This window comes from Monodelphis domestica, chromosome 3, assembly GCF_027887165.1.
Source record: "Monodelphis domestica isolate mMonDom1 chromosome 3, mMonDom1.pri, whole genome shotgun sequence".
Taxonomy (NCBI): domain Eukaryota; kingdom Metazoa; phylum Chordata; class Mammalia; order Didelphimorphia; family Didelphidae; genus Monodelphis; species Monodelphis domestica.
The window spans coordinates 418,228,951-418,246,381 of record NC_077229.1 but is presented as its reverse complement, the minus strand read 5'-3'; the positions used below and the strand labels follow the sequence as shown (position 1 = coordinate 418,246,381).

At 40.2% G+C, this 17,431-nt stretch overlaps 1 protein-coding gene across 2 annotated transcripts in view; it reads right to left on the bottom strand.

Annotated features, from left to right (window-relative positions):
• Positions 1–17,431, bottom strand: part of ARK2C (arkadia (RNF111) C-terminal like ring finger ubiquitin ligase 2C) — a 177,269-nt gene that overhangs the window by 8,229 nt on the left and 151,609 nt on the right. For both annotated transcript variants that reach the window (XM_056824391.1, XM_056824390.1), the window contains 4 exons: positions 9,484–9,613; positions 7,562–7,666; positions 5,834–5,929; positions 213–319 (listed from right to left, as the gene is read on the bottom strand). In XM_056824391.1, coding sequence (XP_056680369.1) covers positions 213–319; positions 5,834–5,929; positions 7,562–7,666; positions 9,484–9,613 — 438 coding nt within the window. The remainder of the gene's footprint in view (positions 1–212; positions 320–5,833; positions 5,930–7,561; positions 7,667–9,483; positions 9,614–17,431) is intronic.

The following is a 17,431-nucleotide window of genomic DNA, read 5'->3' as shown; positions in this document are numbered from 1 at the left end:
AAGTTCTTGTCCCAAACTTACCAAAATCAAATTACTCCCTCGTGTTCTAGCTCCCCAATGCTTGTGCACATACACGCCACACACACACACACACACACACACACACACACACACACACACACACAGCGAGAAAGATGAGATTGACAGGTACCAACTTGATGACTTCATGTCCTAAGAGTGGAGAGCAGGGACCAAAGTGGTTCCCATCATACCTCACATCTTCTCCGTCTTCAAGCATAGACAGACAAATCGTGCATTTCTCATCCGTGTCTGATTCTTCCCCATCTTCCTTCTTGCCTTTGCCTTCTTGGGGTCTTCTCTGTTAGAAGAAGATAGGCAAGACTTAATTAGCTGAGAGCAGACTCAGTGGCTCTTGTGTTTTTTTAAGTGAAGTCTTTCACTCTCCACCCATATTCCTCCCCTTAGATGGGGGGGGGGGGTGTTCCCACTCCTTTCCCCTAGTTTCATGTCTTCTCACTTTCATCCATGGATGCTATATGACAGGGTTGGAAGAATCTCCTTCAGTGAACCAGCAGCCCTTTTTAAAGCCCTTCCTCAAAATGGACTTCTTCCCCCAAGGTCTTCAGTAGGGAAAAAATTAAAATTAAAAAAAAAAATTCCTGGCATAGCAGGAATTGAAGCCAGTGGACTTCTCTAGGTTGCCTATCCTGTTCTCAATCCTTCTTTTCTTTCCTTGGTTTTAGTCAAATTGCATGACTCAAATTTAACTGCTTAACACAATGTCTGGCACATTGTAGGTATATCATTGATTGATGAGCAGAATGTTATTTGCAGAAGTCTTCATTGCTTCCTCAGGATAATGGGAGAAGAGAATAATTTCATTTATTGTGATCTCTAGGCAGCTTTTGGGTTAGAATCATTTCTGGAGTTGTGGCTTATACATTATTATGAAGTTTTCTTAAATTTACTTTTTCTTTTTCCATTTTTAACACCAGGACCCTAGTGCAAACCTTCATCATTTCATAAGGAAATTACTGCCACAGCCTTTAAACTGATAACCTTGTTAATCTATCTACTATCTACCAATTATCTATCTATCTATCTATCTATCTATCTATCTATCTATCATTGCTCTGTCATCTCTCTAACTCTATCAATCTCTCTATCATCTATCTCTATTAATCTTTCTATCAGTCTCTCTATCATCTATCTCTCTCCCTCTCCCTCCCTCCCTTTCTCTTTATCTGTCCATCTATCTACCTATCTCATCCCCATGTCCCACCATTGCCTAATGTTGCTTTAGTTTCTAAATTAACATGTTGTCATGTTATACTGTTAATCTTAGGATCCTAGACCTAGGGCTGGAAGGAACCTTAAAAGCCACCTAGTCCAATTTCTTCATTTTACAGATGAGGATCCTGAAGCCCAGGAAGGTTAAATCAGTCACCCAAGTACAGAAACAGTTCATATAAAAAAATGTGGGATTTTAGGGAACTAGTAATGCAATTTAATCCCAACTACTAGGGAGGCTGAGGTTAGCAGATCTCTTGAGCTTGGGAGTAATGAGTTGAAGGGCTAAAAACATCATCAATATAGTGAGCCCACAAGAACAGGGGCTACCAGGTTAACTAAATAAAGGCAAATAAGCTCAGGTAGAAATGGAAACAGATGCCAGTCAATAAAGGGATTGGCCCCATTATTAGCACCTAAACTTTCAGACTGGGCAAAATAGAGGGGGGGGATTAATCTAAAAAAAAAAGATAGGTAGGTAGATAAATTGATGAGAGATAGGCAATATAGATATGTAGGTGATAGGTAGACAGAGAAGTAGGTAGATAGATAAATAAGCGATGGACTGACAGGTAGGCAGGCATTAGAGAGATAGGTGATTGATAGGGATATGATAAGGAGATAAATAGATAGGTAGGTAGATAAATAGGCAGAGAGGTACATGACAGATGGATAGATGACAAATAAATCTTTTATAAAGCACTTACTATAGAAGTATAGTGTATAAAACAAGAGAGGTTATATTCCTACTGTACTTTGCACTGGTCAAACTATTCCAGGAATGTTGTATTCCATTCAGTGTTGCATTTTAGGAAGGATATTGACACATTTACAGGCAGAGGGGGTCAGTCTAGATGGTGACTAGAGACCATACCATATGAGAATTGGTAAAAGGAATTGGAACTACTTGGCCTAGAAAAGAGAAATATTAGAAGGAATGTCTTCAAGTATTAGAAAAACCATCAAATAGAAGAGAATTAAACTTATTTTACTTGACCCTCAAAGGAAGAACCAAGAGAATGTGTAGAAATTTGAGAAAAGTAGATTTCATTTCCATAAAGGGAAAAACTTCCTAATGCTTTCCAAAAGTAGAATTGGTTGCCTCAAAATGTAGTGAGATCCTGATCCCTGGAAGTCATCAAATGTAGACTGATTAGCCATTCCCTGGGGATGTGGTAGAGAGGATTCTTTCTTCAGATACAGGCTGGACTTAAGGCCCCTTCCAACTATAAGATTCTATGAACTCAGTTGTCCTTTTCCTACCTCCATATGAATGCTGTTCAGAGTAGAAAGTATTCCAATTTTCTGTCTTATTTAGAGACACTGAGGCTTTGACAGGAAGCTGCTAATTGCCAATCAAGGGCAATTAAGCAAGCTAGACTCATCTCTGGGAAGATCGCCATAAATAAATAAAGTCTCCCTCAGGAGCCCCCACCAACTGAACACCCAGCAAGGCAAACAGGAGTGGCCAATAGGCAAGTCACCACAGTATCTCTCCAGGAGAAGGGGTCATAAGAGCTACCAAAAAGAACAAGAGGAATGTGGAGGCAAAAAGAAATGCTGATTTATGTCAGATGACTGGAAGACAAAAGAATGTGACACAGAAGAAGGGAAAATGCAACCCTGAGCCTCAATAAAAGATGCTTACTAAAAATTGGAAGTGGGATGGGATAGAAGGAGTTGCATCCTCTGAAGCAGATATAGGTAGTGTGTATATATGTGTATATATATATATATACATATATATATATATATGGGGGGGAAGAGGGAGAGAGAAGGAGGGAGGGAGATGGAGAAATGGAGAGAGAGAGAGGGAGAGAGAAGGAGGGAGAGAAGAGGGAGGAAGATTGAGAGAGAGATGGAGCAACAGAGAGAGAGATAAAGGAAGGGAGAGAGGGAGGGAGAAAAGAAGGGAGGGAGATGGAGAAGGAGAGGGAGAGGAAGAAGGAGATGGGGAGAAAAAAAAGAGAGAGGAGAGAAAAGAAAGAGGAAAAGAGAGCCAAGAGGAGGAAGAGAATTCAGTAAGGATCCAAAGTAATGATAGTTGGTGACTTCCTAATGAAAAGCACTGTTGAGGTAATATTCATAATAGAAAGGTCTTCTGACTTCCCAGGGCATAGAAATAGGACTTGAGGAAGAATCTCCCAAAACCTGGGGGCCCCTACTGGCTTCTAACAATTCATGTGGGAACAAATTATAAGGCCAGAAGGAATCTACAGTTTATGAAGTTTGGGCCAGAAACTGAAGAGTTTAGAGGTGCAAATATTGTTTATATTGCTTCTTCTAAATGTAAGAAGTTTCAGGAAAGAAAGCTGGATATAGGAAATAATAATTTCTGGTTAAGATGTGTTTGAGAACAGGATTTGGTTTCTTAAACAAAGTATAAAATCCAGACAAGTTAAGGTGCTGACCAGGATGAAGTACATCTAAGAAAGACTCACCAAATTACATTTTCCTGTAGCCTTAAATATCAACCAAGAAGGCTTTAAACTGAAAAAAAAAGTAAGAAAACTGCCTATGTAGCTCTGCAAAGTTAGAAAACTTTAAAGCAAAGGTTCTTGACTTGGGTTCTACAGATCCCCAAGGGTCTATAAATAATAGATTTGGGGGCACTCCATGAACTTGGATGGAGAAAATGCATCTTTATTTCAACGTATTTGATTTCATTTGTAATCTTTTAGGTTTTATACAGTTAAAAATCTTATTTGAGAAGGTGTTCATTGGCTTCACCAGACTGCCAAAGAGGTCCAAGACACACACAAAAAAGTTAATAGAGTAGCTGAAGAGGAGTTAAAATACAGAAGAAAACATCCACACAGATGCTGAGTAATCCAGAAAGACCAAAATATAAGAAAGGATCCAGAGACAAATTCATGTTTTCAGATGTCTGTTCACAGATGCACAAATCATGGGCATTAAGCAAGAACTAGAAATCCCAACACAAGGAGGCAGAATATCCAAAGCATGGATGTGCTAGCTCTCCTCTGCTTTGTTCCTGTCTTCTGGAATATTCAATTGTTGGGACCATACTTGGGGGAGATACTGACTACTAGAGATTATTCTTTAAAGTTGATAAAATTAGAAGCATAATGGGTACTCAATAAATGTTTGTTGAATAGAAAAAAGTAAACCTAAAAGGGTAGAAATTGAAGGTCATGCAAAGCATGGACCTTGGAGCCAGGCTCAAGACGTGCTAGCTCTCCCAACTAAGACTTAGCCTAACTTCCTTCAGTCTAAGTCATGGCAGTCACCTTATGGGAAACTGCTTTGCCTTCTCCCTCTCCAGGCCAGCCATATGTGCTCCCCTAGACAGCAAATGCCTACTTACCCAAAATTCAAACAACCACAGCTCTGTTAGTTATCAGGTTATTGAACCTCTCTGAAATTCAGTCTCTCCAAATTGAACCAAAGATGACAAATGAGAAGTGCTGTTATACACATCTGTATGCTTACACATACTTGTCTTCATAAAAGGCATACACAGCTCCTTGCACATTTTTAGCTCTTAACCCAAACTCCACTTTCTGCAGGAGGACTTGCCTGGTCCCCTGGGCTGCCTGGCCCTTCCTTTCCAAGGCTGCAATCAATATGTTGCATAAACATAATTATTTTCGAGTTGTAAGTAGAATGGAAGCTCCTTGAGGGCAGGGACTGTTTTTGATTTTCCTTTATTTCTCTAGCATCTTGGGCAGGCACATAGTAAGCATTTAATAAATCTTTTCTGAATTATTTATTGTTTATTATGGCCAATATTTGATGTCACCAAGCAGCTAGTCTTCTGGTAACCAGCTTCTCTACTACTGGACTTTGAACACTAGAATCAATCTGTCACCAGGACTATACCTAGAGCTTTTCCAGCTTAGCAAATCTGCCAGTGCTTGAGATTCCCTGACATAGCCATCAAGAAATGCAGAAAAACTCAGGCAAGCACGTCCTTCCCTGCATGTCTCTGCAAGGTTCCTCACCCTCTCTGTCTTCTCTATCAGATGTTGAATAAGAATGATGAAGGTGCCCTGTACCCCTGGCCGAAGAGTGGGATCCCAGACTTTGGTTGCCTCTGCTATTATCTCTACTTATGAACTGATTCCAGCTCATGGTAAGCAATTCTAAGAACCATCCTAACTGTGCAGCTAGATGGACAATGGATAAAGCAGCAGGCCTAGCGCTGGGAGGGCTTAGGCTTAAATCCAGTCTCTGATACTTCCTAGCTTTGTGACCCTGAGCAAGTCACTTCACCCCAATTGCCTAGTTCTTACCACTCTTCTGCCTTGGGAATTGATACTTGTATAGATTCTAAGACAAAGGTAAAAACTTAAAAAAGAAAAAGAAAGAAATGATGAAATTTGAAAAAGAAAGCTTGGGCAATTAGATGACACAGTAGATAGAGCAATTCTTGACTGAAGTCAAGAAGACCCGAGTTCCAATCCCTTAGACATTTACTAGCTATGTGATTCTGGGCAAGTCACTTAACCCTGATTGCCTAGCCCTTGCCTCACACGCCTTAAAATTGATATGACAAAGAAAAGGTTAAAAAAAAAACAACCACCATCCTACTCTGTTGATTCGAGGAAGAGCTACTTACTTTCTTGTACTTGTGGGGGAAGGTGAACCTCTCGATGGTGTTCTGTACAGCTCCTCGGCTCACATTGCCCAGTCTGTCCTCCAGCTGAAGTAGTTCCTGCAACAGAAAACACATACACACAGTGAGCTGCTTGGTGGGATTCTAATAAGAAACATGCAGAGAGACAACAGAAGGAACTTTTCCCAATTTGGTAAAAATGCAATAGAAAACATTCTTTCTCTTTCCTATATATCTCCCTCCACGCCACATTTTTTTTTCCTATCAATCAATCAACAAAAATTTATCAGGTACCTGCTATGTTCCAGACACTGAGTTGGGTGCTGCTAGGGATACAGTTATAAAAAGAGAAATAGGTTCTACCCAGAAGAAACTTCTAATAGAAGAGGCAATAAATACACATAACTAGATTCAAGGATGGATAGATATATATCTATCTACCTGTCTGTCTCTGTCTATCTCTCTATCTGTCTATATGTCTATCTATCCATCCATCCATCTGCTCATCTATCTATCGATCTATCTATCTATCTATCTATCTATCTATCTATCTATCTATCTATTTGTCTGTCTGTCTATCTGTCTGTCTGTCTATCTATCTTTCTGTCCATCCATCCATCTCTCTATATATATATATCTGTCCATCCATCCATCTATCTATCCATCCACCTGTCTATGTCTGTTCATCTGTCTATCCATCTGTCCATCTATCTATCTGTCTATCTATCTGTGTCTGTCTATTTGTCTATCTATCTATCTATCTATCTATCTATCTATCTATCTATCTATCTAATCTATCTTTCTGTCTATCTGTCTGTCCATACATCTATCTATTATCTATCTGTCTGTCTGTCTGTCTATCTATTCATCTATCTAATCTATCTATCTGTCCATCTATCTATCTATCTGTATATATATATATATATATATATACATATATATATAGCATCACCATAAAGTGAATCAATACAAGGAATTTAAATTCAAAGCAATTTAGAAAGAGAAGGAACGCATAGTTGGAAGGACCCAGAAAGGTTTGTGTAAAAGTACTGATGCCTCAGTTGCAACCTAAAGGAAGAAAGGGGTGCTTTGAATGCTTTGAAGCAGAGAGAAAGAGGAAGTGATTCTAGTCAGGGAGGATAGCCAGTACGAAGGCATGGAGATAAATCTCTTGTTTCAGAAGGTGGTGTGTGAAGTACAGAGAGAAGCAATTTAGCTGGGTTGCATGTCAAATACAGAATGGGGAATAGTGTCCAATGGGACTGGAAAGGTAGGCTAGGGCCAAGTTAGGTACATAAGGCTTTTAAAAAGCAAAACAGAATATTTTAAATATATTATAAAACATAAAATAAAATACATAAGCATGTATATGTAATTTATATTTTATAATATAAAATTATCAGTAATTTAATAATATACATAATTATATCTAAATATAAGCTATAAGTAACACAATGAATAATGTAAACAAACATGTGTAAATTATTTATAATAATAAAATCTATTTTCTATAAAATATAAAGTAATATGTTATATATAAATAATATAAATAAATATAAAATCTGTTCAGAAGCAAAACGGGGAAGAATAATTTTATTCTCAAGGTGATAGAAGGCCATTGTAGGTTTCTGGCACAATCTAAGCTCAGTATTTAGATCAGGTGACCTGCCAGGATCTAGCCTGGTCTTAGAGTTAGTTCCCAGGTGGGGCACTGAGATGGAGAGAACATACCTCGTAGCTTTCCCTCACTGCCGATGTATGTCTGTTTGGATTCAGTCCCTGAAGAGCAAGAAAGTGAAGCTGGGGATAAGGGTAATTTCTGATTTCATGGACGACCTGCGACAGGAAGAGAAAACATTATGAATACAAAAAAGGACCTGAAGACTTTTCAATGGACCTAATTTCTGTAGCTTCCCCTCCCTAGGGTCCCTGGCTCATCACTCTAATCCATCTCTTGCATTATGTCACTCCTTTTTAAAGAATCTGTATTACTTCCTATCAGATCAAATCCACACTGCTCTGCCAGGTCTTCAAAGCCCTCTATAACCTGGCTACAGCCTACTTATTCAATTTTATTACCCCTCCTAACACACGGGATCCAGACAGGTCTTCCCATTAGTCCTAGAATAAGCCATGCTGCCCTTCCATTTGAAGGGCCTTCCCCTCTCTCTTTGGGGTATTTAAATCATTTTCCTTCTTCCTTTCCCTGTCAAGGACCAATGTAAGCCTCACACAGTTCATGAACCCTTTTCTGGACACTCTTGCTCCCTGCTGCTAAACTACAATAGCCCTTAGTCTACACCATGCAATCCAGCTCTTGATTCTATACTGACTTGGATAGTTTTCCAGGTGTTTTATGGGTGCCTTTCTCCTTCCCTCAATAAGATTATACACTCCTTTCAATGACGTGGAGACCTCTTTTCTCTTTTTCTATGTAATAGCAATAAAACTCACATTTACATCACTCTTTGGGGGTTACAAAGCAAATACATGTTATTCCCATTCTAGAATCTCAGAGAGATGCAGTCGGTCACCTGCTTGGGTTCGTATAGACAGCAACAGAGTCAGATCTTGAATTCAGGTCCTCAGACTAAGACCAAAAGTCTTCCCACTGTTCCACATTCCCCTTCCCCAAGGGTCATCCCCAGACACATGAATGAATGGATTCCTTTTACTCTTAAAATTGTTGTTGTTATTCAGTCATGTTCAGCTCTTCATGATCTCATTTGGGATTTTCTTGACAAAAATATCAATGGTTCACCATTTCCTTCTCCAGCTCATGTGCAGATGAGGAAACTGAGGCAAAGAAGTTTAAATGACACGCCCAGGGTCATATAGCTGGTAAATATCGGAGGCCAAATTTGAATTCATGAAGATGGGTCTTCCTGACTTCATATCTAGTATGCTACTGAGCCACCTAGCTACCCTATTCTTTTTTTTTTTTAACCCTTACCTTCAGTCTTAGACTCAAAACTGTATATTCATTCTAAGACAGAAGAGTGGTAAGGGCTAGACAATGGGGGTTAAGTGACTTGCCCAGGGTCACACAGCTGGGAAGTGTCTGAGGCCAGGTTTGAACCCAGGACATCCCATCTCCAGGCACGGCTCTCTACTGAGCCACTCAGCTGCCCCCTAGCTATCCTATTCTTTAAAATATTTCCAAAGTATTTTCACCTTACTTCCTATCAGATCAAATCCACACTGCTCTGCCAGGTCTTCAAAGCCCTCCATAACCTTATTCAATTTTATTCCCCCTCCTTATCTTCACCTTATCTTCTCTGGGTAAGCAGAGCAAATACCCTTACTCCCATTTTAGAGATGAAGAAAACTGAGACCTAGAAAAGTCGTGACCTTGTGAAAATTATGCAGTCACACTAGGAAATGGGGACTAAAATCCAACCTGGCTGCTGCTCATCGCTTTAACTAGAACTCCTTCCAACAAACCATAGTCCATCCTGTGCTCTCTCTCCTGCTGCTTCCCCTTGCAGACTACCTTGCTTGGCCCACGTCCCCTTCTCCTCCCTGGAGCTGGGGAGGGCAGGATGGGAAGTAGAGGTCCTAGAGGGATACGTGGTCAGCTTGAGATTCTGATGAGCTCCTGGCACGCACCACACCACCGGAAAGCATTTTCCCAGCAGAGCCCTCTTACTTACCATCTGCGTGGAGGAAGAGTTTCTGGGAAAGTGGTGCATTCGAGGCGTCGCTAGGTAATGCTGATAGTGCTGAGGGATGGGCCGAACCTGGAACTGGGCGTGGCTCAAACCAGCATCCACGCTGAGATCCCTGCCAGGGGGAGCAAGGGAGAGTGGTGACACATCCCAGAGGAACAACCTCGCGTTCTATGGCTCAGAGACTCATTCCTCCACAAAGGCCCTCCCAACCCACAGAGTCGAGTCACTCTCTTCACTGAGTTACAATCGGACCCTTGATGCCCTAAAGGGGACGATCAAGCAACAAGCATTTATTAAGCACCTACTATGTGTCAGGTACTGTTCTGGGTGCTTGGAAAGAAGTCGAAAGAATGAGACGATCTCTACTCATAATGAGCTTACATTCTAATGGGGGAGGTAACAAGTATATACACATCTGCATACCTATATATATATACAGCATAAATATAAATATATGTGAAGTATTCATTACAAAGTAATTAATATAATTAAACTTATTAAATAAATATAAAAGGACAAAATTATATTTTATATTATATATAAATATATTCATTAAAATATATTTAGTACATATTTTATAAATATATTTATTAAAACATATTTAATAAATTTTATATTACATATAAATATATTTGTTAAAATATATTTATTTTAGTAAATATGTTATATTATGTATAAATATATTTATTTTAGTAAATATTTTATATTATATATAAAAGTATTATATTATATAAAATATGAGATATAAAAATTAATACATAAAAATAAAATCTAAAATAATTTGGGAGAGGATGGACTTGTAGGGGGTAAGGTAAGGAAAGATTTCAACGAGAAGATGGTGCTTGGGGTATATAATGTAGAAATATAAAGGTTTTATGAGGTAGAAATAAGAAAGGAGTATATTCTAGGCATAGGAAACCACCAGTGAGAAGGTCTGGAGAGAGAGTGCTGTGTGTGAGAAACAGAGAAGGTCAGTTAGATTGTGGGAGGGGTCGTAATGTCCAATAAGGTTTGAAAGATAAATTAGGGCCAGTTGGTATAGGGCTTCAAAAGCTAAATGGAGATAAAGAAAGTTCTGCTACCAAGGGTGGTTTGGGAATTTTTTGTTTATTTATTTATTTCGGAGAGAGGAGTTAAATGGGGAAGGAATAATAAGAAAGATAAAGACTGTCTTCTATGTGTACACGGGGTGATCTTCTCTTTTTCTGGTATAATATTAATATAACAATAACTGACATCTTTACAGCCCTTGAAGTCTTACAAAGTAAATATTATTACCCTCATGTTAAATATGAGGGAACAGAGTCTCAGACATGCAGTCACCTGCTTGAGTTCAAATGGATAGTCTCAGAGCCAGACCTTGAATTCAGCTTTTCAGACTCTAAGATCAGTGCTCTGTTGCACCTCATTCCCCTTTCTCACTCACCAAGGGCCATTCTATCTCTATTTTCAAATACATCTAAAGGACTTGCAGCTTCACCCTTTCTTCCCTGAGTAAGCAGGGCAGTTACCACTATTCCTATTTTAGAGATGGAGAAAACAGACCTAGAGAGGTTGTGACTTTTGAAAATCATATAGTAGTGAGTTAGCCTAGGGAATCAGGACTAGAACTCAACTTTCCTGTTTTTCTCTCCAACTAGAGCTTTCCAACAGAGCATAGCGCATCATCGGTTCTCCCACCTAGATTGGTTTGGTATACCTCCCTTGGAGCTGGACAAAAGTTTTAGTCTCTTGCTAATGTCCAAATGGGAGAGAACTCTAGAAAAAGTTTCCAAACTGATCAATGGAGTCTTATTTCTTGGAAGTTTTAGAGAAAGAAGGCTCCTCCATTGAGAGTTCATCCCCTGGGCTTCAGTCAACCAATCACTGGAAGATAATGCCAGTCTCTGGGAGCAATCAGAGGGGTTCACTGTGTCACTCAGCAAGACATATCTGTCAATAATGGGTGAGTACACGCAACCAGTTCCACTGGAGGTATCCCAGTCCAACAAATCGTGGGGTCTCCTGATTATCCCGATATGTAGGTGCACCTTGTCTCAGGCACACACCGTTATAACTTAGGTTGATTTGACATTGCAGAAGCAGCATTAGAACCATTCCTGTTCAAGTGGATAGCTCAAGTTCCTACATTTCATGAGTGACACAGCCACATTTCCTGATTCCCAGCACAGTCTTCATTCCATTGCACCAAACTGCCCTTTCAACACAGGTGTCCCTCATAAGCAAAAATGAAGAAGGAGCTATGTCTGTAGTTAAGTGGTACCTTTGCACTGAAGTGCCTCCATTCTCCTCCTGCTTGGTCTCCTTTGTTAAACAAGACTACTCCTTCCTGATTCCTTCATTCCCAAAGCTCAAGGTATATTCTGTTCCCATGGAGTAGAGAAAAGCTCCCCAAGCTACACTGTGACCAGAGACACCTCCTAAACGTAGTCATTAGCACTTCTTGTTATAGAACTCACAAATCTAATAGAAACTCAAGTCAAACAAGTTTGCATCCGGACTAGAGATCAAATTCCACAGTCACTCTTCTCTCCACTGACTTCTAATCAGTCACATTTCAGGGCATGATGAACTTATCAATCGTTAGATCATCATTTCAATCAATGATTGGGACATTCTCCCAGTCCTATCTCTACCACCAAGACTTATTTTGGAAAGAAATAAAGGCATGATCTTATCCAAAGACACTTAAGTAGGCTCTCTTTTCATTCTCATTCCCCACTTGGCCCCATCCCAGATGACAGTTGTAGAAGATTTGTCTATCCCAAGGTTCAGGGATTATTTCTCTGGCACAGTGTAGTGGAAAGCATACTGGATTTGGGAGTTGGGGAATGTGAGATCAAATCTAGCTCTTCTACTTATATGATCTCAGGCAATTCACTTAACCTCCCTGGGTCTCTATTTTGTCATTGATAAGATGAAGAAACAGAACTGATGATTCTATTATCAATTAGTCACTGGGTTAGTCACTAGAGATACAAAATCAAAAGTAGAAGTCCCTGTTCTCAAGGAGCTTCTACCCAAATGAAAGAAACTAGACCCAGAAGGTCAGAGAGTTTGAGACAATGATGTGAATCCAGGACAAGGCAGAGGAGAAAGCCCTTCCAGCTGAAAGATGGTAGTTTCATTTTTCATGAAATATTCTTGCCAACCAGGTGCTCATTTCCATTGTTTCTTTGTTTCTGAAGCATTCCAAGAACCTCTGTTATCATTTAGTTTTATCAGTCATGTCTGACTCTTTGTGACCATATCTGAGGTTTTCTTGGCAAAGATCCTAGAGTGGTTTACCATTTCCTTTTCCAGCTCATTTGACAGATGAGGAAACTGAGGCAAACAAGGTTAATTGACTTGTCCAGAGTCACACAGCCAGAATGTGTATGAAATCAGATTTAAACTTAGATGTTCCTGACTTCAGACCTGACACTGTATTCATTGCATTCCCTAACTAGCTCCAAAATACTCTATAACCCTCTAAATTCAGAATTTCCCATTTCCTACCCAAATTACAGGATCCTAGATTTATATCTGGAAGGGAGCTTAAGAAATCATCTGGTCTAATCCTCCTCATTTTAGAGATGAGGAACCTGAGACCCACAAAATAGTAACTTGCTCAGTCACCCAAGTGATCAATGGAAGAACTGGAATTTGAATTCAGGTCCTCTGACTCCAAACACTCTTTTAACTGTCCCATGGTGCCTCTATCCTTTGGGCGAATCCTTGATTGCCATGACCTTGTTATACACACCTTCCCCCAAACACACACACACACACACACATACACACACACACACACACACACACACACACACACACGCACACGCACCCATAGTTTTCTCACCAGAGGAAAATGGAAAATGGTGGGATAGGATTATAAATTTAAAGATCTAGTAAGGGATATTAAAGGTCAGTAAGTTCAACCTCTTCATTTTAGGACGAGAAAACTGAGGTCCAGAGAAATTAAATGACCTGCTCAAAATCACACAGAGCCACACATATTGTCTGAGGGAGAACTCAAACCCAAGTTTTCCTGATATATCCCAGCCTTCTAAGCTCTATCCAGTGAGGCATAGATGACTGCATAGGAGAACCTTTTCTGAAGAAAGGGTCCAATAGAGAAGAGCTTGCAGGTCCTGGATGCCTGGAACTTCCCATGCTTTATAGTCTTTTTTTTTTCCCCCAGAGTCAACCTCATCTGTTAGAGCTTACTTTGTCATTATTCTTATCACTACAGAAGAACATGGCTATAATGCAGCTCATTACTGCATGGATTCTATTGCACTCCATCAGATCTTGTTCATTTAAATATCACAAATCAGTTAGCCTATAATTAGGTGCTAGGGCCCGTCCCTGACACTTGGAGCAGGCACCGTTGGCTCACTAACAGCTATAATGACCTCTGAATGGCTCCCTTGGGTCAGCCTCATGATCACCCCAGCCCATGATTCTGTCTCCAAGAGACAGGCTGTGGGAAAGTGACTATCACCCCCAGGGTCACCTTCATGAGTGGATGTGCCCCCAAGAGTGCTGAGTGTCTAACTCATTATGAATCAATCAATTCAGAATTCAGCTCAACCCTTAAAATTCTCTGACATATACTTGGAAAGGGACCTTCAAGATCATTTCAACCAACCCTTTTAATTTACATGCAGAAAAACTGAGGCCCAGAGGTAAAGTGACTTGTCTAGGTCACAAAGGAAGTGAAGAAACAAAGCTGGGACTCTATACCAGAGCCCCTGGCTCTTTCTACTATTCCTTGATGCTTAGTTTGGGGTCAGGGCTAGAATAATAAATCTAGATGGGGAAGGAACTCCAGAGGCCACCTAGTTCAACCCTGTCACCTTGGAAGTGACCTGCATCAGAGGTGGGATTTGGGCCTAGAACCTCTGATTGCAAAATCAGTTCACTTTCCCCTGAATCAGCCTGCCTCTCAATCTTTCTGAGCCTAGATATTAACAAAGGGGTAAAGAATTTGCTTGAGAAGGAAAGAGTGGAACCCATATGGAAACCCTTTTTGTTACCGGCACTCACCTCTCTAACCCCAGCTAAACCCTGGGATATCTGAGATGTTCTAGAACTAATATGTTGTCAGTCATTTTCAGTCGTGTCTGACTCTTCCTGACTCCTCTTGGGTTTTTCCTAGCAGAGATACTTGAGTGTTTCACCATATGGTTCTCCAGTTCATTTTACAGATGAGGAAATTGAGGCCAACAGGGTTAAATGACTTGCCCAGGGTCACATAGCTAGTCCATGTTGAAGGACTAACAGGAACTTTTCCTAAAGAAAAAAGAAAAACTAACAAGCCTCAGGGGCTAACTCGGTGGCTTTGGCTGCCATCACTTGGGGCTGGTAACATGCGAGATTCTGAGCTCTCTGTCTGGTTCCTGAAGGCCACACACCTCAGGTGCCTACTGAGAAATAATCCAAACCTCCTGACACATCCCTCCCCTTCCTTCTGCCTCCTTTAGTCCCAGGGGTTCCTTGTGGAATGGGGAGATGGGCCCCTCCAGCAGCATCTCCTCTAATCCAATTAGCAGATACCCAGTCTCCTGGCAGAAGAAGTCTCTCTGAAGAAAGAAGAGGGCCGTGCAATGTCGTTAGCTTTATCATAATTACAAAACCCCCCTCATCACTACTGTGCTAGGACTTGCTGGAGCAGAGATAATTACTCAGGAGGAGGGATAGCTGCTCTCTTATTCTGGAAACTTCTGAAGCTAACTAAAAATTGGAACCAGCACTGGCAAAAGAAACCAAACACTTGGGAGCAAACACAGGAAAAAAATACAGAACTAGGAGGTCTCCCTCCAGATCTGGGCTGGGAGGACTGGTCAGGCCTCTGTGCACAGGACTTCAGAGTTGGAAGAACCATAAACATTTCTAGTTTAAAACTGTTATTTTACAGAAGAAGAAACAGGCCCAAGAGGTTAAGAGATTTCTGCAAGATTCACATAGGTACTAAATGGAAGATCATGGATTCAAATCAAGATTTTCCATGCCCTTAGTATACCCTGGGGGGCAAGAATAACACTGAGCTACAGTTGAACACAGGGGCAGTAATGGTACAGTGAATAGAATGCTAGGGTCAGGAAAACATCTTCGTGAGTTCAAATCCAGCCTTAGACACCTATTTGCTATGTAATCCAAGACAAATCACTTAACCCCAGTTTGCCTCAGTTTCTTCATCTTATAAAAATGACCTGGAGAAGGAAATGACAAAACACTCCAAGATCTCTGCCAAGAAAACTCCAAAAGGGGTCAGGAAGGGTCAGTCATGACTGAAAATGGCTGAACAACAAAAATAGTTTAACAGTATCATTTCATAGTTATGTTTCGGAGGGAAAGGACTTGATCTGTAGTAAAACCTCCTTGATTTGAACATTAACTAGGAAAATGGTGGAATGAAGTTGACCTTTTCTTTATCTACATAAAAAAAGGATTGTCTTGGCCAATAAATACAAGTACGATACTAAGAGCCATGTCTAAACTACTTTAAAAGAGTCAACTGTTTTTAATATTCCATTTTCTTTTTGGTCTAGACCCAGGATTTCAAATGTATAGGGAACTACTAGTGAGTAATTTCCCCTACTATTATAGATACACAGTTCCCAGCAATTTCTATGCTTTTTGAGTTGCCTGAGCAACTCTGGCTCAAGCTTACAACCAGGTTGGCAGAAGAAGCAAGACTTAAAGGCAAATCTTTAGAATCTGTGGTCAGCTTGTTTTGTTCTGTGCCATGCTCCTCCATACATGTGAATATTCCACTTATATGCCAGTCTTTAGAATTTTTCCTGTTCCCTATTGTCAAAGTATAAGATGACATATGTCTAATATTACATATATAATATAATAACATTATTAAAATATATCTTCCCTGACGTACATGATGACCTAAATGTTGTCTTGGTTAAACATTTGTTCATTCAGACATCTCCAAATTAGACTGACTCCCCTTAAAAGTTAGACCAAATAAATGAGGTGGGAACAGATTCCCAAAGCCATGAAATGATAGGGTTATTGAATAAACTAAGCTACAGGAAACTTTAGCAGCTACTCATATCATACAAAATTATATTCATATCAGACATAAAATCAAAAAAAGTGTGGCATTCAAGGACCTTGGGGTCCAGCCTCAGTCTTCCTATCCAGCCTCATTTCACACTAGGCAATTGTTTGCTCTACCCAGATGGGTCTCACTATCTCCAGAAACTGTCTCATGAATTCTTGTCTCCAAGTCTTTGCCGTCACCCAGAATGGGAGTTTATTTAAATCCCACCCATGCTTTGAGGCCCATTTGAAGTATTAGTTCTTCCACTGGCTATTCTCTGGCCAGCCCAGCCCACAGTGACCTCTTTTCTTGGAGATCCAATAGCTGATAATAATAATAATAACAACAAAAAGTGCCGCATTTATATAGACCTTCATCCTTTCCTCACAACAACCCTGTTGAGCAGGTAGCTGGCATTTACAGAGCCTTTGAAGGTTAGCATAGTGCTTTGCATACATTATTTTTTTTAAAACCTCACCTTCTGTCTTAGAATTAATATTGAATATTCGTTCCAAAGCAGAAGAGCATTGAAGGCTTGGCAGTTGGGTTTAAATGATTTGCCCAGGTCACACAGCTAAGAAGTGTCTGAGGTCACATCTGAACCCAGCATCTCCCATGTCCAGGTTTCCAGGTCTTGTGCTCTATCCACTAAGACGCTTAGCTGCCCCTGTTTGGTATGCGCTATCCCAGCTGAGCCTCAAGACATCCCTTTGAAGGTAGGTGCCACAGATATTATTATTTCCATTTTGCAGATGAGGAAACTGAAGCTGGGAGATTGAGTAACTTGTCCAAATTTCCACAGATTCAATTCAACAAATACTAATTGAGTATCCACTATGTGCCATGTACTATACTAGATATTATTTGGTATCAGGTGAAATTCTAACT